We start from the raw sequence: 17130 nt of genomic DNA on the forward strand, positions 1-17130 counted from the left end.
GAGATGTCTAGCTCTGAGCATTGGACCTTGTTAACCCTGGGTGAGCTAAGGGTATTTTGAATCTGATTGTCTTTTAATGCCTCCTCCCACCAGGACCTCATGAGTATTTATCTTGATTTCTGAGTCAGTGGTGGTGTTTGAGGTTGACACATCCACAGCTGAAGTAGGTTTTTGATTGTAGTAAAGTCATTGGAAGTACAAGGCCAGTTCACTCTGTAGAGCTCCTGCCAAAAGGCTAAGTGTCTGTCCTTTGGATAGCAGGAGTGTGGCATAGAAGGTTGGTTAGTTTTCACACCAATGAGATTGAGCTGGGGATAAATATTGGGTATCAGACTATTCCTGTTGTCCTTTGGGGATAGATGAAATTGTGAACAAGTTTCTTCTGCTAATAAAACTCCTATCAGAACTTCCAGCTGGACATGCTGTACCTGGAGGTATAGGAGTCTTGGGTGTCACACCACCAGGTTCAGGAACAGTTATTATCCTACGACCATCAGACTCCTAAAACAATGTGGATACTCACTCACCTCACTAAACTGATTCTACAATCTGTGGACCCACTGTCAAGGACCTTACAACTCATGTTCTCAAGGTTAGTTATTTAATTTATTTGTTTTTATTTTCACATTGGTTGTTTGTCAGTCTTTATGTGCAGTTTTTCATTGATTTTGTTGTAATGTCAAGGTAGCACTGTATATAGTGATATGCTGACATGTACTTTGATAATAATTGTACTATGAACTTTGAACTTTGTAAGGATGCCTAAAAATGGTCCAATGTCACTCTGCTCAGTGGTTGGGTTGAGTTGTTCCCCATTCTTGGCAATCCACTTGCAAACATTTCGTCACCATACCAGGAGACAGTATTGGTGATGATGGTATCACCTCATACGGTGACGAAATGTTTGCAAATAGATTACCAAGATCGGAGAACAACTCAACCCAACCACCATCCACCTGAACTACACATTTTCCGAGCTATTTCCAACTCTGCTCAGTGTTGCTGACCTCATTGATGCAGTGCCATTGTGAAAAGGACGTCTAGCTAGCCCTGGGACTCCAGTCTCCAAGATGTTGCTAGAACAGTGCTATCTAAAAACACTAAGCAACATGATGTGCGCCAGATGGTAGATGTCACTCTAGAAAATGCAGCCTACCTTTGTAGCATCACACAAGGGTTTAGTTGATTGTAGTTCTGGACTGTTTTCCGATACAGGGACCCTCTGCATGCCAGAAGCATAACCTGCAGCAATGCTGCTGATCCTCAAGATGTGCATTTCAAGAAATAAACTGCTCCTTCAAATTAGATCAGGAATTTCAGGGTTAGCTTGGAAGAATGGAATGAAAAAGAGGCACCACCTTGAGCAATTGGACCCTCGATTTCTTTACTTGCAGACCCCGGTCAGTTTGGATTGGCAACAACATCTCCTCCACAATCTCCATCAGCACAGATACACCACAAGGCTGTGTGCTCAGCCCCTGCTCTAGTTGCTTTATACTTACAACTGTGAGGCTAAGCACAAACCCAATGTTATATTCACATTTGCTGATGTCACCACTGCCACAGGCCAAATCAAAGGTGGTGATGATTCAGCGCAAAGCAGGGAGATTGAAAATCTGCCCGAGTGGTACCACAATCACAACCTCTCACTCAGTGTCAGCAAGACTGAGGAGCAGGTTATTGTCTTCAGAAGGAGGAAATCAGAGGTCCATGAGCCAGCCCTCGTCAGGAGATCAGAGGATCAGCAAGTTTAAATTCCTCGCTGTTACCGTTTCAGGGGATCTGTCCTGGGCCCAGCACGTAAGTGCAATTACAAAGTAAACACGGCAGTGCCTCTACTGACTTAGATGTTTCCAAAGATTCAGCATGTCATGTAAATGTTTGACATACTTCTACAGATGTTATCTATATCTATATATAGAATATATCTGTATATTATAGATGTTATGTTATAGAGTATATCAATTGATTGCTTTACATTTGGAAGCACAAATGCCTTTGAATGGAAAATCCTGATACAGCCCAGTCCATCATGGGTAAAGCCCTTCCACCATTGAGCATATCTACATGAAGCACTGTCAGAGGAAAGCAGCATCCAGCATCCATCACCAGGGACCACCAGCACTCGGGACATGCTCTCTTCCCACTGCTGCCATCAGGAAGGAGGTACAGGAGCCTCAGGACTCACACCACCTGGTTCAGGAACAGTTATTACTCCTCATCCATCAGGCTCCTGAACCAGTGGGGATAACGTAACTCAACTTCATGCTCCATCACTGAACTGTTCCCTCAAGGACTCACTTTCAAGGATTCTTCATCTGAGGTTCTTGATATTTATTGCTTATTTATTTATTATTATTATATACTTTTTTTCTTTTGTGTTTGCCCTGTTAGTTGTCTTTTTCACATCCTGTTGGGTGCCAGCTTTCCGTGATTCTATTGTGCTTCTTAGATATACTGTGTATGTCTGCATGAAAATTCATCTCAGGATTGTATACGGGGATGGATATTTACTGCGATAATAAATTTACTTTGAACTTTGAGACAGCAAAACAAAGGTGGATATTTCACTGAGGAGATCCATTTATTCCCCGTGCTGACTCACCCTTCAAGACGTGGCCCTGATGAAAGTCCATAAAGTAACCTTGCAGGGAGATCTGTGTTCAGATTTTTGTGGATGGGTGGGTGGGGGGTATTGTGCTGGGCAGATCTGAGAAAAACTACATGATTTACATCTGGGAGAAGATTGCAGAGCCCTTTTTGCTCTGTTCAGTGGAAGCATATCTTCAAGTTTCCAAGAATACTTTGACATAACCAATTGCTCATTGTGTTTCATAGCTTCTAGTCACAATCCAAAGAACAGGTGACTGGCTAAAGGCCATGTGTTCAGTTCATTGGTGTGCGTGGACATCAAGAGCTCTAAATTCCTAGGAACCAAGACATCATGACAGCCCCTAATGATTTTGTAGATAAGGAAAATTCCTTGCAGCAGGTATGAATATTCCATATCTGCCCATTTGGAAAACTCAGGGAATTAAATGCAGGAGGCAGCAGGTATGAATATTCTGTATCTGCCCATTCGGAAAGCTCAGGGAATTAAATGCAAGGGGTAGCAGTGCCCAGTGCCCCTATGCACAATCTGCTCCCAGCATCTTTGGGAGTCCAATCTCATGGTAAACGTTCGTCACTCACTAACATCCCACAGAAGCTGAATTTCTGACTTGTCTGAAAAAGTGGTGTGGGCAAGTTGATGAGTTTCTCAGCCAGGTGGTCATCTGCCGATGAAGGGAGCTGATTTGCACAGGAGTTCAAGGCGTGGCTCAGCTTGTGGGAAGACACCTCTGATTGCCGGGTACGGAGCAGGCACTAAGTTGGGTGCCCTGCTGCCTCTTCCAGGAGCCACCCTACAGCCCCAAGCCACGGTGTCGCCTGTTTTACAGCTGCCCAGGAGAGAGGCGTTAGAGTCGGGGTGCTCCACTGGAGTGCTGGGGCAGTGCTGCCCCCCAGTGTTCACTCGGCAGAAGACAAGCTGTATTGTGTTCAACTGCAGGCTGTTGCAGCATTCATGGACTCAAGGTTTTGGACTATGTTTTTTTTGTGTGACTCTATTTTACTGATATCTTGTATGTGCTTGCTTTCTTATACTTGTTACACGTGTCTTGTGCTGTGTGTGACTGTTGGTTCTGCGTTTTGTTCCTTGGCCCTGGAGTAATGATATTTTGTTTGGCTGTATCCATAGGTATTCATATATGGTCAAATAATAATTAAACTTTAACAAACTGAATATAGCCCTGTCCATCACAGGAATAGCCCTACCACTACTGAGTACATCTGCAGGAAGCACTGCCACAAGAAAGCAGCATCTGTCATCAAGGACCCCAATCACCCAGGCCATGCTCTCTTGCTACGACCATTCAGCAGGAGGCACAGGAGCCTCAGGTCCCGCACCAGCAGGTTCAAGAACAGTTATTACCCTACAATGTTATTACCATCAGGATTATGAGCCAGCGTGGGTGTTATGTCTTCACTCTCTCCAATTCTGAACTGATTCTGCTTTCAAGGACTCTCCAGCTCAAGTTCTCAGTATTATTTATTTTTCATTTGCAGTTTGTCTTGCACATTGCACATTGGTTGTTCGTCAGTCTTTATTTATGTATAATTTTTCACATATTCTTTGTGTTTCTTTACTTTCCTGTAAATGCCAACATCATCATCATCGTGTGCCACGTCATATGATGGGGGTGATCATGATCTTTCCATGACCATTCATGTTCTTGGCAAATGTTTCTACGGAAGTGGTTTGCCATTGTCGCCTTCCGGGCAGTGTCTTTACAAGACGGGTGACCCCAGCTATTACCAGTACTTTTCAGAGATTGTCTGCCTGGCATCAGTGGCCTCATAATCAGGACTTGTGATGTGCACCAGCTGCCCAGTTGACCACTTCCTCCTGTGGCTTAACATGACCCTGATCGGGGGGCTAAGCAGGTGCTACACCTTGCCTAAGGGTGACTTACAGGCTAGCGGAGGGAAGGGGCGGCTACACCTCCTTTGGTAGAGATGTATCTCCACCCCGCCACCCAAAATGCCCGCAAGAACATGAATATCAAAGTAGTATCTGGTGGTCTGTACATACTTTGATAATAAATGTACTTTGACTTTGATTTGACTTTGCTGGGACCTACACAAGTCTAGGTAACCTGTACAATTGAGATGGGAATGAAAATCATTGGAGATAGGACAGGGATTATGTTCTTCTCCAATACCACTGTATAGTGTACTGTTTATTGTTAGAATAGCGAGCACAGTAATGCCCACTTGTCTCTCTCCATCTTGTATCACAGGGAATATCCAGCTCTTTGCACTCACAGATTAAGATCTAACCAATAAAATCTGCTCCAAAGTATCTCTTAAAACTAACTTCAGGCTATCTACATCTTTGTCATTTCAGCCCATCCATCACTTGTTTATTATAATTTATTACCAAGACATTGGAAAGATAGACTTTAACATTTCACCATTTACATGGACCTTTGTTAGCATGTAAGGTCCAAGTGGCAACGAGGGCCCTTTAGAAGGATGTCCCATACCCACCCAAGAACGAGCAGCCCCGGGGCACACCTGACGAAGTGCCGAGATGCATCACAGGTAGAAATGCTAATCTTGAGACAAAGGGGAGAAAGTTCAAGCTATTGCTGATACAAGGTACTGGTTGGGTGAAGTTAAGACTCACTGGTTGTAAAAGGTAGATTAACATCAAAGGTGGTCAATGACACAATGCCTGCAAATTTCAAATGTGCGAGATAATTCAGTTTATTTTGTATCACTGGAAGCTAAGGTTGACCTGTCTTTAGGTGTGGGTGATTAACCATGAGTAATATCTGTACCAGTGCCAGGCAGTGACCATCTCTAACAAGTAAGGGTTTGAACCTCCTCCTTTCGTCTTCACTGGTATTACCATCAGGGAATTCACCCACCAACATACGGAAAGTGTTTGGAAATGGGAATTCATGGGGGGGGGCCAGGGGTGGCAACATTGACCAGAACCTTACCTGGGTCTGGACCATCTATGTAGGAGCTGTGTCTGGAAGAGCAGGTCAGTGGCTGGATTCTGAATGGCAAATAATTCACCTCCTGAGCCCCGAAAGTACTTCCACCATTTACTCAGCAGTCAGGAGTGAATGCTCCCAGTTACCAGGCTGATCAGGTTAATTGGCCACTGTAAGCTGACCTGGGTGTGAAGGTGAGTGGTAGAATCTGGGGTCAGTTGATGGGACTGTGGGGAGAATGAGAATTGAAATGGGTGGCTGTTGGTCAGTGTGGATTTGGTGGCTGATGTGTGTTATGTCTCTCTTTGGCTGTAGATGGACAATTGCAGTTAGTGTACAGAAACTGCAAGACCCCCCCTGAGTTATCCACCATCCTGGTTTGGGGGCACTTTGCCCTTCCCTCATTTTCACTGTGGTAAAACGTGAGATTGAAATAAAAACAGGGAGGGCTGGACGCACTCTCAGCAGGCCAGGCCACGGGAAGAGAAATGAGAATTACCTTTCACCAGGGACCCTTCATTGGGACAGGGAAGGAGACAAAAGACAGTGGTTAAGCTGAAGAGAAGGAGGGGGGCGTGATTCATTCACCCTCTAAATGTTCAGCATCTGCAGATGTTTATGATCTTCACACAACCTGAGACTCCTAGTATAGAGGGAGTGCCCTCTTCAGAAAGGCCGCATCATCTCAGAAACATCCCCAACTTCACAGAGGCAGCTGGACGATGCACCAGACCAGCAACCTCCACACCAGTGCTGTAGCATTGAACAGACGCAGTGTATGATGCCCTGAGGCATCACTTACTGCTGCCGATTACAGATTGTTCACTCAGACATTGAGTCTTTCTCCTGTGTTAGATTATGCTAACGATAGTCTTCTTTTCCAGGGCCTTTTGATTGAATGCCTTGGCAGGCGAGCTCTTATCCTTGGCAGTTATTTACTTATGGCTCTGTGCTGCACATTGATAACCATTACACTAACCTATCAGGTAAGAGGCCTCCTGTATTGTCATTTACTGCCATTACTTATCATTATTCACTTCAATATTCACGTTTAAAGGATGGGATATTCCATTCCACTCTGTCGCACTGAACGTTCACAGACGGAGATTTTTGCATCTGTTCAGTACAGAATCAGAGTCGGGGTTATTATCACCTCCTTGTGTTACAGAGAAGTTGTTTTGTGGCAGCAGTACAGTGCAAGATATAAAATCACTAAAAATTACAAAAATAAATAATTTGTGCAAAAAAGGAGTGAAAGTCCAGGAACTTTTCAGAAGTCTGATGGTGGAAGGGAGGAAGCTGTTCTGAAAATGTTGAGGTTTCTTGTATCTCCTCGCTGATAACAGCTCTGCCATCAGATTTATAATAGAGTAGGCATCCGTTAGTCTTGTGAGACCATGGATCTGCGCCTGGAAAGTCTTCACTCTCCACGGCGCAAGGTTGTATGGAAGACCAGCAGTTGCCCATGCTGCATGTCTCCCCTCTCCATGCCACCGATGTTGTCCAAGGGATGGGCACTAGTGTTGGCACTAGTGTCGTCGCAGAGCAATGTGTGGTTAAGTGCCTTGCTCAAGGACACAACACGCTGCCTCAGCCAAGGCTCGAACTAGCGACCTTCAGATCACTAGACGACACCTTAACCACTTGGCCATGCGCCAACATCAGATTTATGAACAGACATTCAACCCATGAACACTACCTCACTAGTTATTTGCACTACTTACCTAACTTTTTAATATATATAGATAACCACATATACTCGTGTATATCACAGTTTTTGTTATTATGTATTGCAATGTACTGATGCCGCAGACAACAAACTTGACGACGTATGTCGGTGATATTAAACCTGATTCTGATAGTGATGAGTAGAGGGCAATTCCTGGATGGTGGGGTCTGGTCCTTAGTGATGGACACCACTTCCTTGAGGCACTGCCCCTCGAAGAAATCGTTGACATTGGGCAGGTTTGTGCCTGCCTGTGATGGAATCTACAACACTCTACAGCCTCTTATGTTTTACGTGTTGGAGCGTCCATACCAGCTGTGATGCAACCATCCAGAATGTTCTCTACCGTACATCTGTAAAAAGTTGCAAGAGTCCTTGGTGACATACCAAATGTCCTCAGGTCGAGGTATGCTGATTTCCAGATATGTCAGCTCCCATATTTAATGGTGCCTCTTTAGAGATCCCTAATTCCCAAAATAAAAGTGTTACTGTAGTACCTATGCCAAATATCAGTATTTTATGACACAGGCACTTACTTGCTTTGCAAAGAGGAATCATGTACTAGTATTGGAACTCCTCAGTGTCAACCAGTCTGATAATTTGAAAGACAGGACCGGGAGTGTCGAGAACCAGTTAATCTGATTCCCCTAATGATGTGGGTTAGATCAGTTTGCATAAAAAAGTTTCAAATGCAGCTCATAGTTTCCAAAGATAAATTTGTTCTGGGTTTTCACATTAATTTTGTCATTCTTCTCATAACTTTGCCAATATTAATAAACTGCCTAGGAAGAAATGGATGAAAGGATCTGAAGGAACATAGTCAGGTATACTGCTGCCCCAAAGCTGCGAGGGTGCGTGGCTGCGTGTTAACCGAAATGCTCCTGTGCACATAGCCTTTGTTGCCATGCAGCTGGAACTTCCTTTTTTATAATGTTAACATAACTTTGAAATTATACTAATATAATGTTGAAATCTATTTTAATATAATTGTTCAATACCCTAATTATGTGTTAATGAATATAATCCATAAATTTTCTAAATAATAACCATACCACAACCTTTACTTTGAAACTTTTTAGAGCTTCAGTGCATTTACATTTCAGTGTTTCAAGTTACATCATTGTTAGAAATTGTAACAATAAACATAGAATAGAAGTTGATAGCTTATTGTTAATAAATTGCTGAATGTTAGCGCTGTCTGAGTTTAAAAGTTTAGGAAATGTTGAAGATTTTCTTTGTTGTACTGTATTTCATACCATTCAATTAATAAATAAAATCAAAAGTATGTGATTTTTCAATTTCCATTCTAAATATTATTTTTCTTAACTGATCCATTCTATACCTTCTTCTCACCTTGAATCTATGCCTGCTTGTCTTCGACAGCTCAACCATGGCAAAAAGTATTTTTGCTATCTACCCGGTCTATTCCCCTCATAATACTATCTACCTCCATCAGGTCATCTCCTGGTCTCCTCCACCCCAGGTCAACAAACCCAACCTATCCAGTCTCTTCTTAAAACTGAAATACTCCATGTCAGGAGTTAAAATGCATTGCCGATGCTGATGTCACTGCGACGTTGTGACACTGAGATTTAGAGGAGGACTTGCCTGTTTCCAGGGATGGTAATAACCCAGTGTTGCTGGAAAGGAAGACTGCAGCATTAAGCCAGAAATGGGATTCAGGCAGGGACTATTTCTCAGGACAAAGAGGGTTAAAAGTGACATGTCTGATTCTACCCCTTAGTTTTCCTGATCTGCACGTTAATAAAATCTGGCAAACAGTGTGGCACGGTGGCATAGCAGTTTGTGCAATGCTTTACAGTGCCAGTGATCACTGATTGAAGTTTGATTCCCACTGCCGTCTAAAAGGAGATTATGTATTTTCCCTATGATGGAATGGGTTTCCTATGGGTGTTCTTGTTTCCTCCCACATTCCAAAGATGTATGGGTTAAGGTTAGGGTTAGTGAGTTGTGAGCATGTATGCAAACAACAGGAATTCTGCAGATGCTGGAAATTCAAGCAACATACATCAAAGTTGCTGGTGAACGCAGCAGGCCAGGCAGCATCTCTAGGAAGAGGTACAGTCGACGTTTCAGGCCGAGACCCTTCGTCAGGACTAACTGAAGGAAGAGTTAGTAAGAGATTTGAAAGTGGGAGGGGGAGAGGGAGATCCAAAATGATAGGAGAAGACTGGAGGGGGAGGGATGGAGCCAAGAGCTGGACAGGTGATTGGCAAAAGGGATATGAGAGGATCATGGGACAGGAGGTCCGGGGAGAAAGGCAGGGGGGGAGAACCCAGAGGATGGGCAAGGGGTATATTCAGAGGGACAGAGGGAGAAAAAGGAGAGTGAGAGAAAGAATGTGTGTATAAAAATAAATAACGGATGGGGTACGAGGGGGAGGTGGGGCATGAACACCGACTTCTCTAACTTCCACTAATGCTCCACCTTCCCCTCGTACCCCATCCGTTATTTATTAATATACACACATTCTTTCTCTCTCTCTCTCCTTTTTCTCCCTCTGTCCCCCTCACTATACCCCTTCCCCATCCTCTGGGTCCCCCCCCCCTTGTCTTTCTCCCCGGACCTCCTGTCCCATGATCCTGTCATATCCCCTTTGCCAATCACCTGTCCAGCTCTTGGCTCCATCCCTCCCCCTCCTGTCTTCTCCTATTATTTTGGATCACCCCCTCCCCCTCCCACTTTCAAATCTCTTACTAGCTCTTCCTTCAGTTAGTCCTGACGAAGGGTCTTGACCTGAAACGTCGACTGTACCTCTTCCTAGAGATGCTGCCTGGCCTGCTGCGTTCACCAGCAACTTTGATGTGTGTTGTGTGAGCATGTATATATGGGTTAGGGTTAGGGTTATAGTGAGTTGTGATCATGTATGTATGGGTTAGGTTTAGGGTTAGTGAGTTGTGAGCATGTATGTATGGGTTAGGATTAGGGTTAGTGAGTTGTGAACATGTATGTATGGGTTAGGATTAGGGTTAGTGAGTTGTGATCATGTATGTATGGGTTAGGATTAGGGTTAGTGAGTTGTGAGCATGTATGTATGGGTTAGGTTTAGGGTTAGTGAGTTGTGAGCATGTATGTATGGGTTAGGATTAGGGTTAGTGAGTTGTGAACATGTATGTATGGGTTAGGATTAGGGTTAGTGAGTTGTGATCATGTATGTATGGGTTAGGATTAGGGTTAGTGAGTTGTGAGCATGTATGTATGGGTTAGGTTTAGGGTTAGTGAGTTGTGAGCATGTATGTATGGGTTCGGATTAAGGTTAGTGAGTTGTGATCATGTATGTATGGGTTAGGATTAGGGTTAGTGAGTTGTGATCATGTATGTATGGGTTAGGTTTAGGGTTAGTGAGTTGTGATCATGTATGTATGGGTTAGGATTAGGGTTAGTGAGTTGTGAGCATGTATGTATGGGTTAGGTTTAGGGTTAGTGAGTTGTGAGCATGTATGTATGGGTTCGGATTAAGGTTAGTGAGTTGTGATCCTGTATGTATGGGTTAGGATTAGGGTTAGTGAGTTGTGAGCATGTATGTATGGGTTAGGTTTAGGGTTAGTGAGTTGTGAGCATGTATGTATGGGTTAGGTTTAGGGTTAGTGAGTTGTGAGCATGTATGTATGGGTTCGGATTAAGGTTAGTGAGTTGTGATCATGTATGTATGGGTTAGGATTAGGGTTAGTGAGTTGTGAGCATGTATGTATGGGTTAGGTTTAGGGTTAGTGAGTTGTGAGCATGTATGTATGGGTTAGGTTTAGGGTTAGTGAGTTGTGAGCATGTATGTATGGGTTCGGATTAAGGTTAGTGAGTTGTGATCATGTATGTATGGGTTAGGATTAGGGTTAGTGAGTTGTGAGCATGTATGTATGGGTTAGGTTTAGGGTTAGTGAGTTGTGAGCATGTATGTATGGGTTAGGTTTAGGGTTAGTGAGTTGTGAGCATGTATGTATGGGTTCGGATTAAGGTTAGTGAGTTGTGATCATGTATGTATGGGTTAGGATTAGGGTTAGTGAGTTGTGAGCATGTATGTATGGGTTAGGTTTAGGGTTAGTGAGTTGTGAGCATGTATGTATGGGTTAGGATTAAGGTTAGTGAGTTGTGATCATGTATGTATGGGTTAGGATTAGGGTTAGTGAGTTGTGAGCATGTATGTATGGGTTAGGTTTAGGGTTAGTGAGTTGTGAGCATGTATGTATGGGTTAGGTTTAGGGTTAGTGAGTTGTGAGCATGTATGTATGGGTTAGGATTAGGGTTAGTGAGTTGTGAACATGTATGTATGGGTTAGGATTAGGGTTAGTGAGTTGTGATCATGTATGTATGGGTTAGGATTAGGGTTAGTGAGTTGTGATCATGTATGTATGGGTTAGGATTAGGGTTAGTGAGTTGTGAGCATGTATGTATGGGTTAGGTTTAGGGTTAGTGAGTTGTGAGCATGTATGTATGGGTTCGGATTAAGGTTAGTGAGTTGTGATCATGTATGTATGGGTTAGGATTAGGGTTAGTGAGTTGTGAGCATGTATGTATGGGTTAGGTTTAGGGTTAGTGAGTTGTGAGCATGTATGTATGGGTTAGGTTTAGGGTTAGTGAGTTGTGAGCATGTATGTATGGGTTCGGATTAAGGTTAGTGAGTTGTGATCATGTATGTATGGGTTAGGATTAGGGTTAGTGAGTTGTGAGCATGTATGTATGGGTTAGGTTTAGGGTTAGTGAGTTGTGAGCATGTATGTATGGGTTAGGTTTAGGGTTAGTGAGTTGTGAGCATGTATGTATGGGTTCGGATTAAGGTTAGTGAGTTGTGATCATGTATGTATGGGTTAGGATTAGGGTTAGTGAGTTGTGAGCATGTATGTATGGGTTAGGTTTAGGGTTAGTGAGTTGTGATCATGTATGTATGGGTTAGGATTAGGGTTAGTGAGTTGTGATCATGTATGTATGGGTTCGGATTAGGGTTAGTGAGTTGTGATCATGTATGTATGGGTTAGGATTAGGGTTAGTGAGTTGTGAGCATGTATGTATGGGTTAGGTTTAGGGTTAGTGAGTTGTGAGCATGTATGTATGGGTTCGGATTAAGGTTAGTGAGTTGTGAACATGTATGTATGTAGGCATCAGAGGTGTGGCGACACTAGGGGGCTACCCCAGCACACTCTCAGACTGTGTTAGTCGTTGACGCAAAATGACACATTTCACTATATGCTTCGACCAATAAAAGATGATCTTTAAAAATCTTTAAAATCTAATTAAATGGATGCTAAGTTGAAGTAGGCATTGTGATTAATGTAAAAATTAAATAATGCTGGATATAGAATTACTTGATGGTGTGTGATGGAGAAATCATTACTGTACCTGACCTGAGAGAACTTGGCAAAAGTAGGCTAGAGGAGATGGACAACATCAATTTTACCCAAGGGTAGATGTTGCCTAGTGTCTAACCCTCTACTATCCAGGACTGGTGAGCAGCTGAAAGAACACAGTTAAGAAATTTCTTTTTGAGTAAGTCCAGGTTCCAACTCAGCTCGGAGTCTTTGATGGAATGCATCTGATGGAGTCAGACTCAGTGTTTCTCATGTCTGACCCTGTGATGTAGTGATGGGGGGCAGTTCTCAGTCTTCCAGCATTTTAAAAGTAGGTGTCATGTATTTAATATATCAGTAGTATTTGAGTATTATTGTAAATATATTGTTTGATTAGGCATTCATTGTTGTTTGTTTAATTCATTATGGTTATTTGTACAAAATACATGAATGGCATACGTAATCACAGCACCATGTCATATGTACGTGCCTTGCTTAAAAGCAAAAACAATTAAACGTACACAAGTTATCTCTCAGCTCCATGTTTTTCTTTTAATTAGTTTTTATGATTTGGAGTTACAAAGCATGACAGGGGCAATGAGTACGTTTGTAAACGGACCCAAGACCCAGGGTAGTTACCCAGCTGTAGAAGTGCAGTGAGACATTCGAGTTAAAAAGCAAAATGCAATGACAAAACGTCAAGTAAAAAAACAACAATGCAGCATGTGCTTCATGGGAAAAGGAGACGATGGATTTAAAAATGAGGCAGAAAAAAGACAAATTCACATGTTCATAAACAGAGAGTACCGGGGACAATATTTATAAATTTTAAAAAAGCAGAAATGGCTGGCTACCTAGGAATGATAAATGGTTTGATTGCACAACTCATAAATGGATGCAATATACTGAGCAAATCGAATAGCATTTTAAAGCAAATGAAATAGCCAATGAAATGTGAATGCCAATTCTGCTGGGTGATATTGGTGGAAGAGCATTGTTTGCTTAAGTATTTGACTGCAACTTGGTTGGAGATCCATCCACCGTTTGCACGCCACATTCCTTGTAATAGAGTCAACTGAAAGCAAATTAAGAAAGGCACTGGATGATACCCCTACTATACAAAATAGTCTGCAGATGCTGGGGTCAAAGCAACACTCACAACACGCTGGAGAAACTCAGCAGGTCGGGCAGTATCCGTGAAAACGATCAGTCAACGTTTCAGGCCGGAACCCTTGGTCAGGACTGTAGAGGGAAGGGGCAGAGGCCCTATAAAGAAGGTGGGGGAGGGTGGGAAGGAGAAGGCCGGTAGGTTCCAGGTGAAAAACCAGGAAGGGGAAAGATAAAGGGGTGGGGGAAGGAAAGCAGAGAGGTGATAGGCAGGAAGGGTGAAGAAGGAATAGGGGAAAACACAATGGGTAGTAGAAGGAGATGGAACCATGAGGGAGGTGATAGGCAGCTGGGGGAGGGGGCAGAGTGACATAGGGATAGAAGAAGGGAGGGGGAAGGAATTACAGGAATTTGGAGAATTCTATGTTCATACCAAGGGGCTGGAGACTACCTAGACAGTATATGAGGTGTTGCTCCTCCAACCTGAGTTTACCCTCATTGTGGCAGTAGAGGAGGCCATGTATGGACATATCTGAATGGGAGTGGGAAGCAGAGTTGAAGTGGGTGGCTACTGGGAGATCCTGCCTGTTGTGGCAGACAGAGCGGAGGCGCTCGACGAAGTGGTCCCCCAATCTGCGTCGGGTTTCACCGATGTAGAGGAGGCCGCACCGGGAGCTCCGGATGCAATAGATGACCCCAAATGACTCACAAGTAAAGTGTTGCCTCACCTGGAAGGACTGTTTGGGGTCCTGAATGGTGGCAAGAGAGGAGGTGTAGGGACAGGTGCAGCACTTGCGCTTACAGGGATAAGTGCCAGGTGGAAGATCTGTGGGGAGGGACTTGTGGATCAGGGAGCCGCAGAGGGACCGATCCCTGTGGAAAGCGGAGAGGGGCGGAGAGGGAAAGATGTGCTTAGTGGTGGGGTCCTGTTGAAGGTGGCGGAAGTTGTGGAGGATAATGTGCTGGATCCGGAGGCTGGTGGGGTGGTAGGTGAGGACAAGGGGAACTCTGTCCCTGTTGTGGTTGCAGGAGGATGGGGTGAGGGCTGAAGTGCGGGAAATGGAGGAGATGCGGGTGAGGGCATCATTGATGACAGCAGAAGGGAAACCACGATCCTTAAAGAAAGAGGACATTTGAGATGTCTTGGAATGGAAAACCTCATCCTCGGAGCAGATGCGGCGGAGACGGAGGAACTGGGAATAGGGAATGGCATTTTTGCATGTGGCGGGGTGGGAAGAGGTATAGTCGAGGTAGTTATGAGAGTCGGTGGGCTTGTAGAAGATGTCAGTGGACAGTCTGTCTCCAGAGATGGAGACCGAGAGATCGAGAAAGGGGAGAGAAGTGTCCGAGATAGACCAAGTGACTGTCTCCATGCTGTACACCATGAACACTTGGCCAACAGAGGTCAAACAGATGTTGGTGCCAACCTCTGCCTGTAGTTGGACCAAAGAAGGAGCATGATCAGAGGAATCAAGAAAGTGCCAAAAGCAAGCTGGAAGAGAGCTCAAGGAGCTTCCAGAAAGTTGCAAGCATTCAGCTTTTGTGAATATAAAGAACCAGAATCTACTCTGCATGCATTAAGGTAATTGTATGAACTTCAAATGGGAGACAAAAAACTGCTTGTAAAAGTGGATGCAAAGACCAAAGCCTACCTGGATGAATAGAAGGCCAGAAAGAAAGGAGTCAATGGAGATACAAAAACCAAGGATTTGTCAGATGATGTTGTGGATAAAGAAACCAAGAGGAGAGATCAGATTGTAAAGGGGACATTCGAAGGATTAATAAGACAGCGCTCCAGTGAACTAAATTCACCTTCCCAAGATGAACTTGTACATCCTAGAAAGAAGAAAAAGGGAAAGAAAGAGGAGGATGACATAATTGCTATGGAAATGGAAGAGGATAAACAAGACCTAATTTCTTGAGAAATTAACAAGTTCAGAGATAATCACCAGAAACTAGAAGAAGAAAAAGAGAAAGGTGTGAAAGACAGAAGGAAAGTGAGAAAGAAAAATGTCGGGAATGAGAGTATGAGTGGGATTGAGACCATGAATGAGACCGTGTTAGGGATTGTAAGATAACCAAGGATAAGGAAAGGGAGCATGATCGAGAAAGGGATTGAGAGTTGGATAAAGGGAGAGAACGAAGCCGGGATTGGGAGAGAAGCAAGGATCAAAGTAGACCCAGAGAGAAAAACTGAGATAAGGAGAAGAAAGATGTCCAAAGCTGTCAGAACCACTTCCTGCAGTCTTAGAATCAACTCCTACAACCACCACGGTGGAGACTGCAGAACCTGAGATTGTTCCACAGCCACAAGTCTCACCTGTCAAGCAGAGTGATCCCACTTGTCAGGAAATCATTATCCCACAAGAGTAAGAAATCCTCCATTGCGATAAAATTGTTAGGCCCGAATGGGACAATGTAAAATTTACTATGCTGTGGATGTCTATATAGTAGTTGTATTATATAGTATACTCTATATATAGTATATATAAGTTGAGATGTATTCTATACAGAGTTGGAGTTTATAGTAAGCAGGAAGAAGTGCTGTGTATTTAATATATCAGTAATATTTCAGTAATACTGTATATGCATTGTTTGATTAAGCATTCTTTCCTGCTTAGTTAATTAATTATGGTAATATGTATGAAGTATGTGAATGGCACACGTCATCATGCCATCACATCATACATGTGCACCTCGCTTAGAAGTTAAAACGAAACTAAACACACCAAAGTTATCTCCCGGCTCCATATTTTCTTTCAATTAGTTTTTATGTTTTGGAGTTGCAGTAGGCAATAGAATTTAATATTTATTTAGATAAATTAAATAATTGACCGGAGTTCTGCTTGTATAGAGAATCAAGCACCTTGATCAAAGATTTGCAGAGTTGATATTGCTGAACTTTCTTTTGAAAATGCACATCGGTCTTAAGATACTGAGAAACCTTTACAGAGAAATGCTGTGTGTTTGAAATCTTGCTCATTAGGAGTGTGAGTGTTAATTTCTGCCCTAACCAGTAGAGAATGGCTAGATGCTCAAACGCTGTGTGAATCTGTCACCTCAGTTGAGTGTGAAGCAAACAGGTTATATAAAAGCTCTGTTCCCGTGAACTGTCCTCAGCCTGACCTCAAATAGTCAGGATCACAACCGCTCCTCCCTCCCTATCACCCCAGCACGGGCGCTCCCAGGACCGTGTGATGAGGCTATTGCTGTATGCTCTGCTCACACATGACTGCACAGGAAAAACACCGAGCAATCATTTCGTCAGGTTTGCCAATATCACCAACAACGACGAGGCGGCCTACAGAGAGAAGGTGGATGAGTTAGAGGTCTGGTGCCAGGCAAATAGCCTCTTCCTTAATGTCAGCAAGACGAAGATGGTTATCGGCTTCAGGAGACATCGGCAGCACAGCAGTGAAAACTACAAGCAGTTTCAAACTCCCGGGAGCGC

At 43.5% G+C, this 17130-nt stretch overlaps 1 protein-coding gene across 1 annotated transcript in view; it reads left to right on the forward strand.

Moving 5' to 3' along the window:
* slc2a11b (solute carrier family 2 member 11b) overlaps positions 1-17130 on the forward strand; it is a 77749-nt gene that overhangs the window by 46902 nt on the left and 13717 nt on the right. Inside the window, exon 9 of the mRNA XM_063034152.1 lies at positions 6431-6532. Within this exon, the coding sequence (XP_062890222.1) occupies positions 6431-6532 (102 nt within the window). The remainder of the gene's footprint in view (positions 1-6430; positions 6533-17130) is intronic.

This window comes from Mobula hypostoma, chromosome 27 (genome assembly GCF_963921235.1).
Source record: "Mobula hypostoma chromosome 27, sMobHyp1.1, whole genome shotgun sequence".
Classification (NCBI taxonomy): Eukaryota; Metazoa; Chordata; class Chondrichthyes; order Myliobatiformes; family Myliobatidae; genus Mobula; species Mobula hypostoma.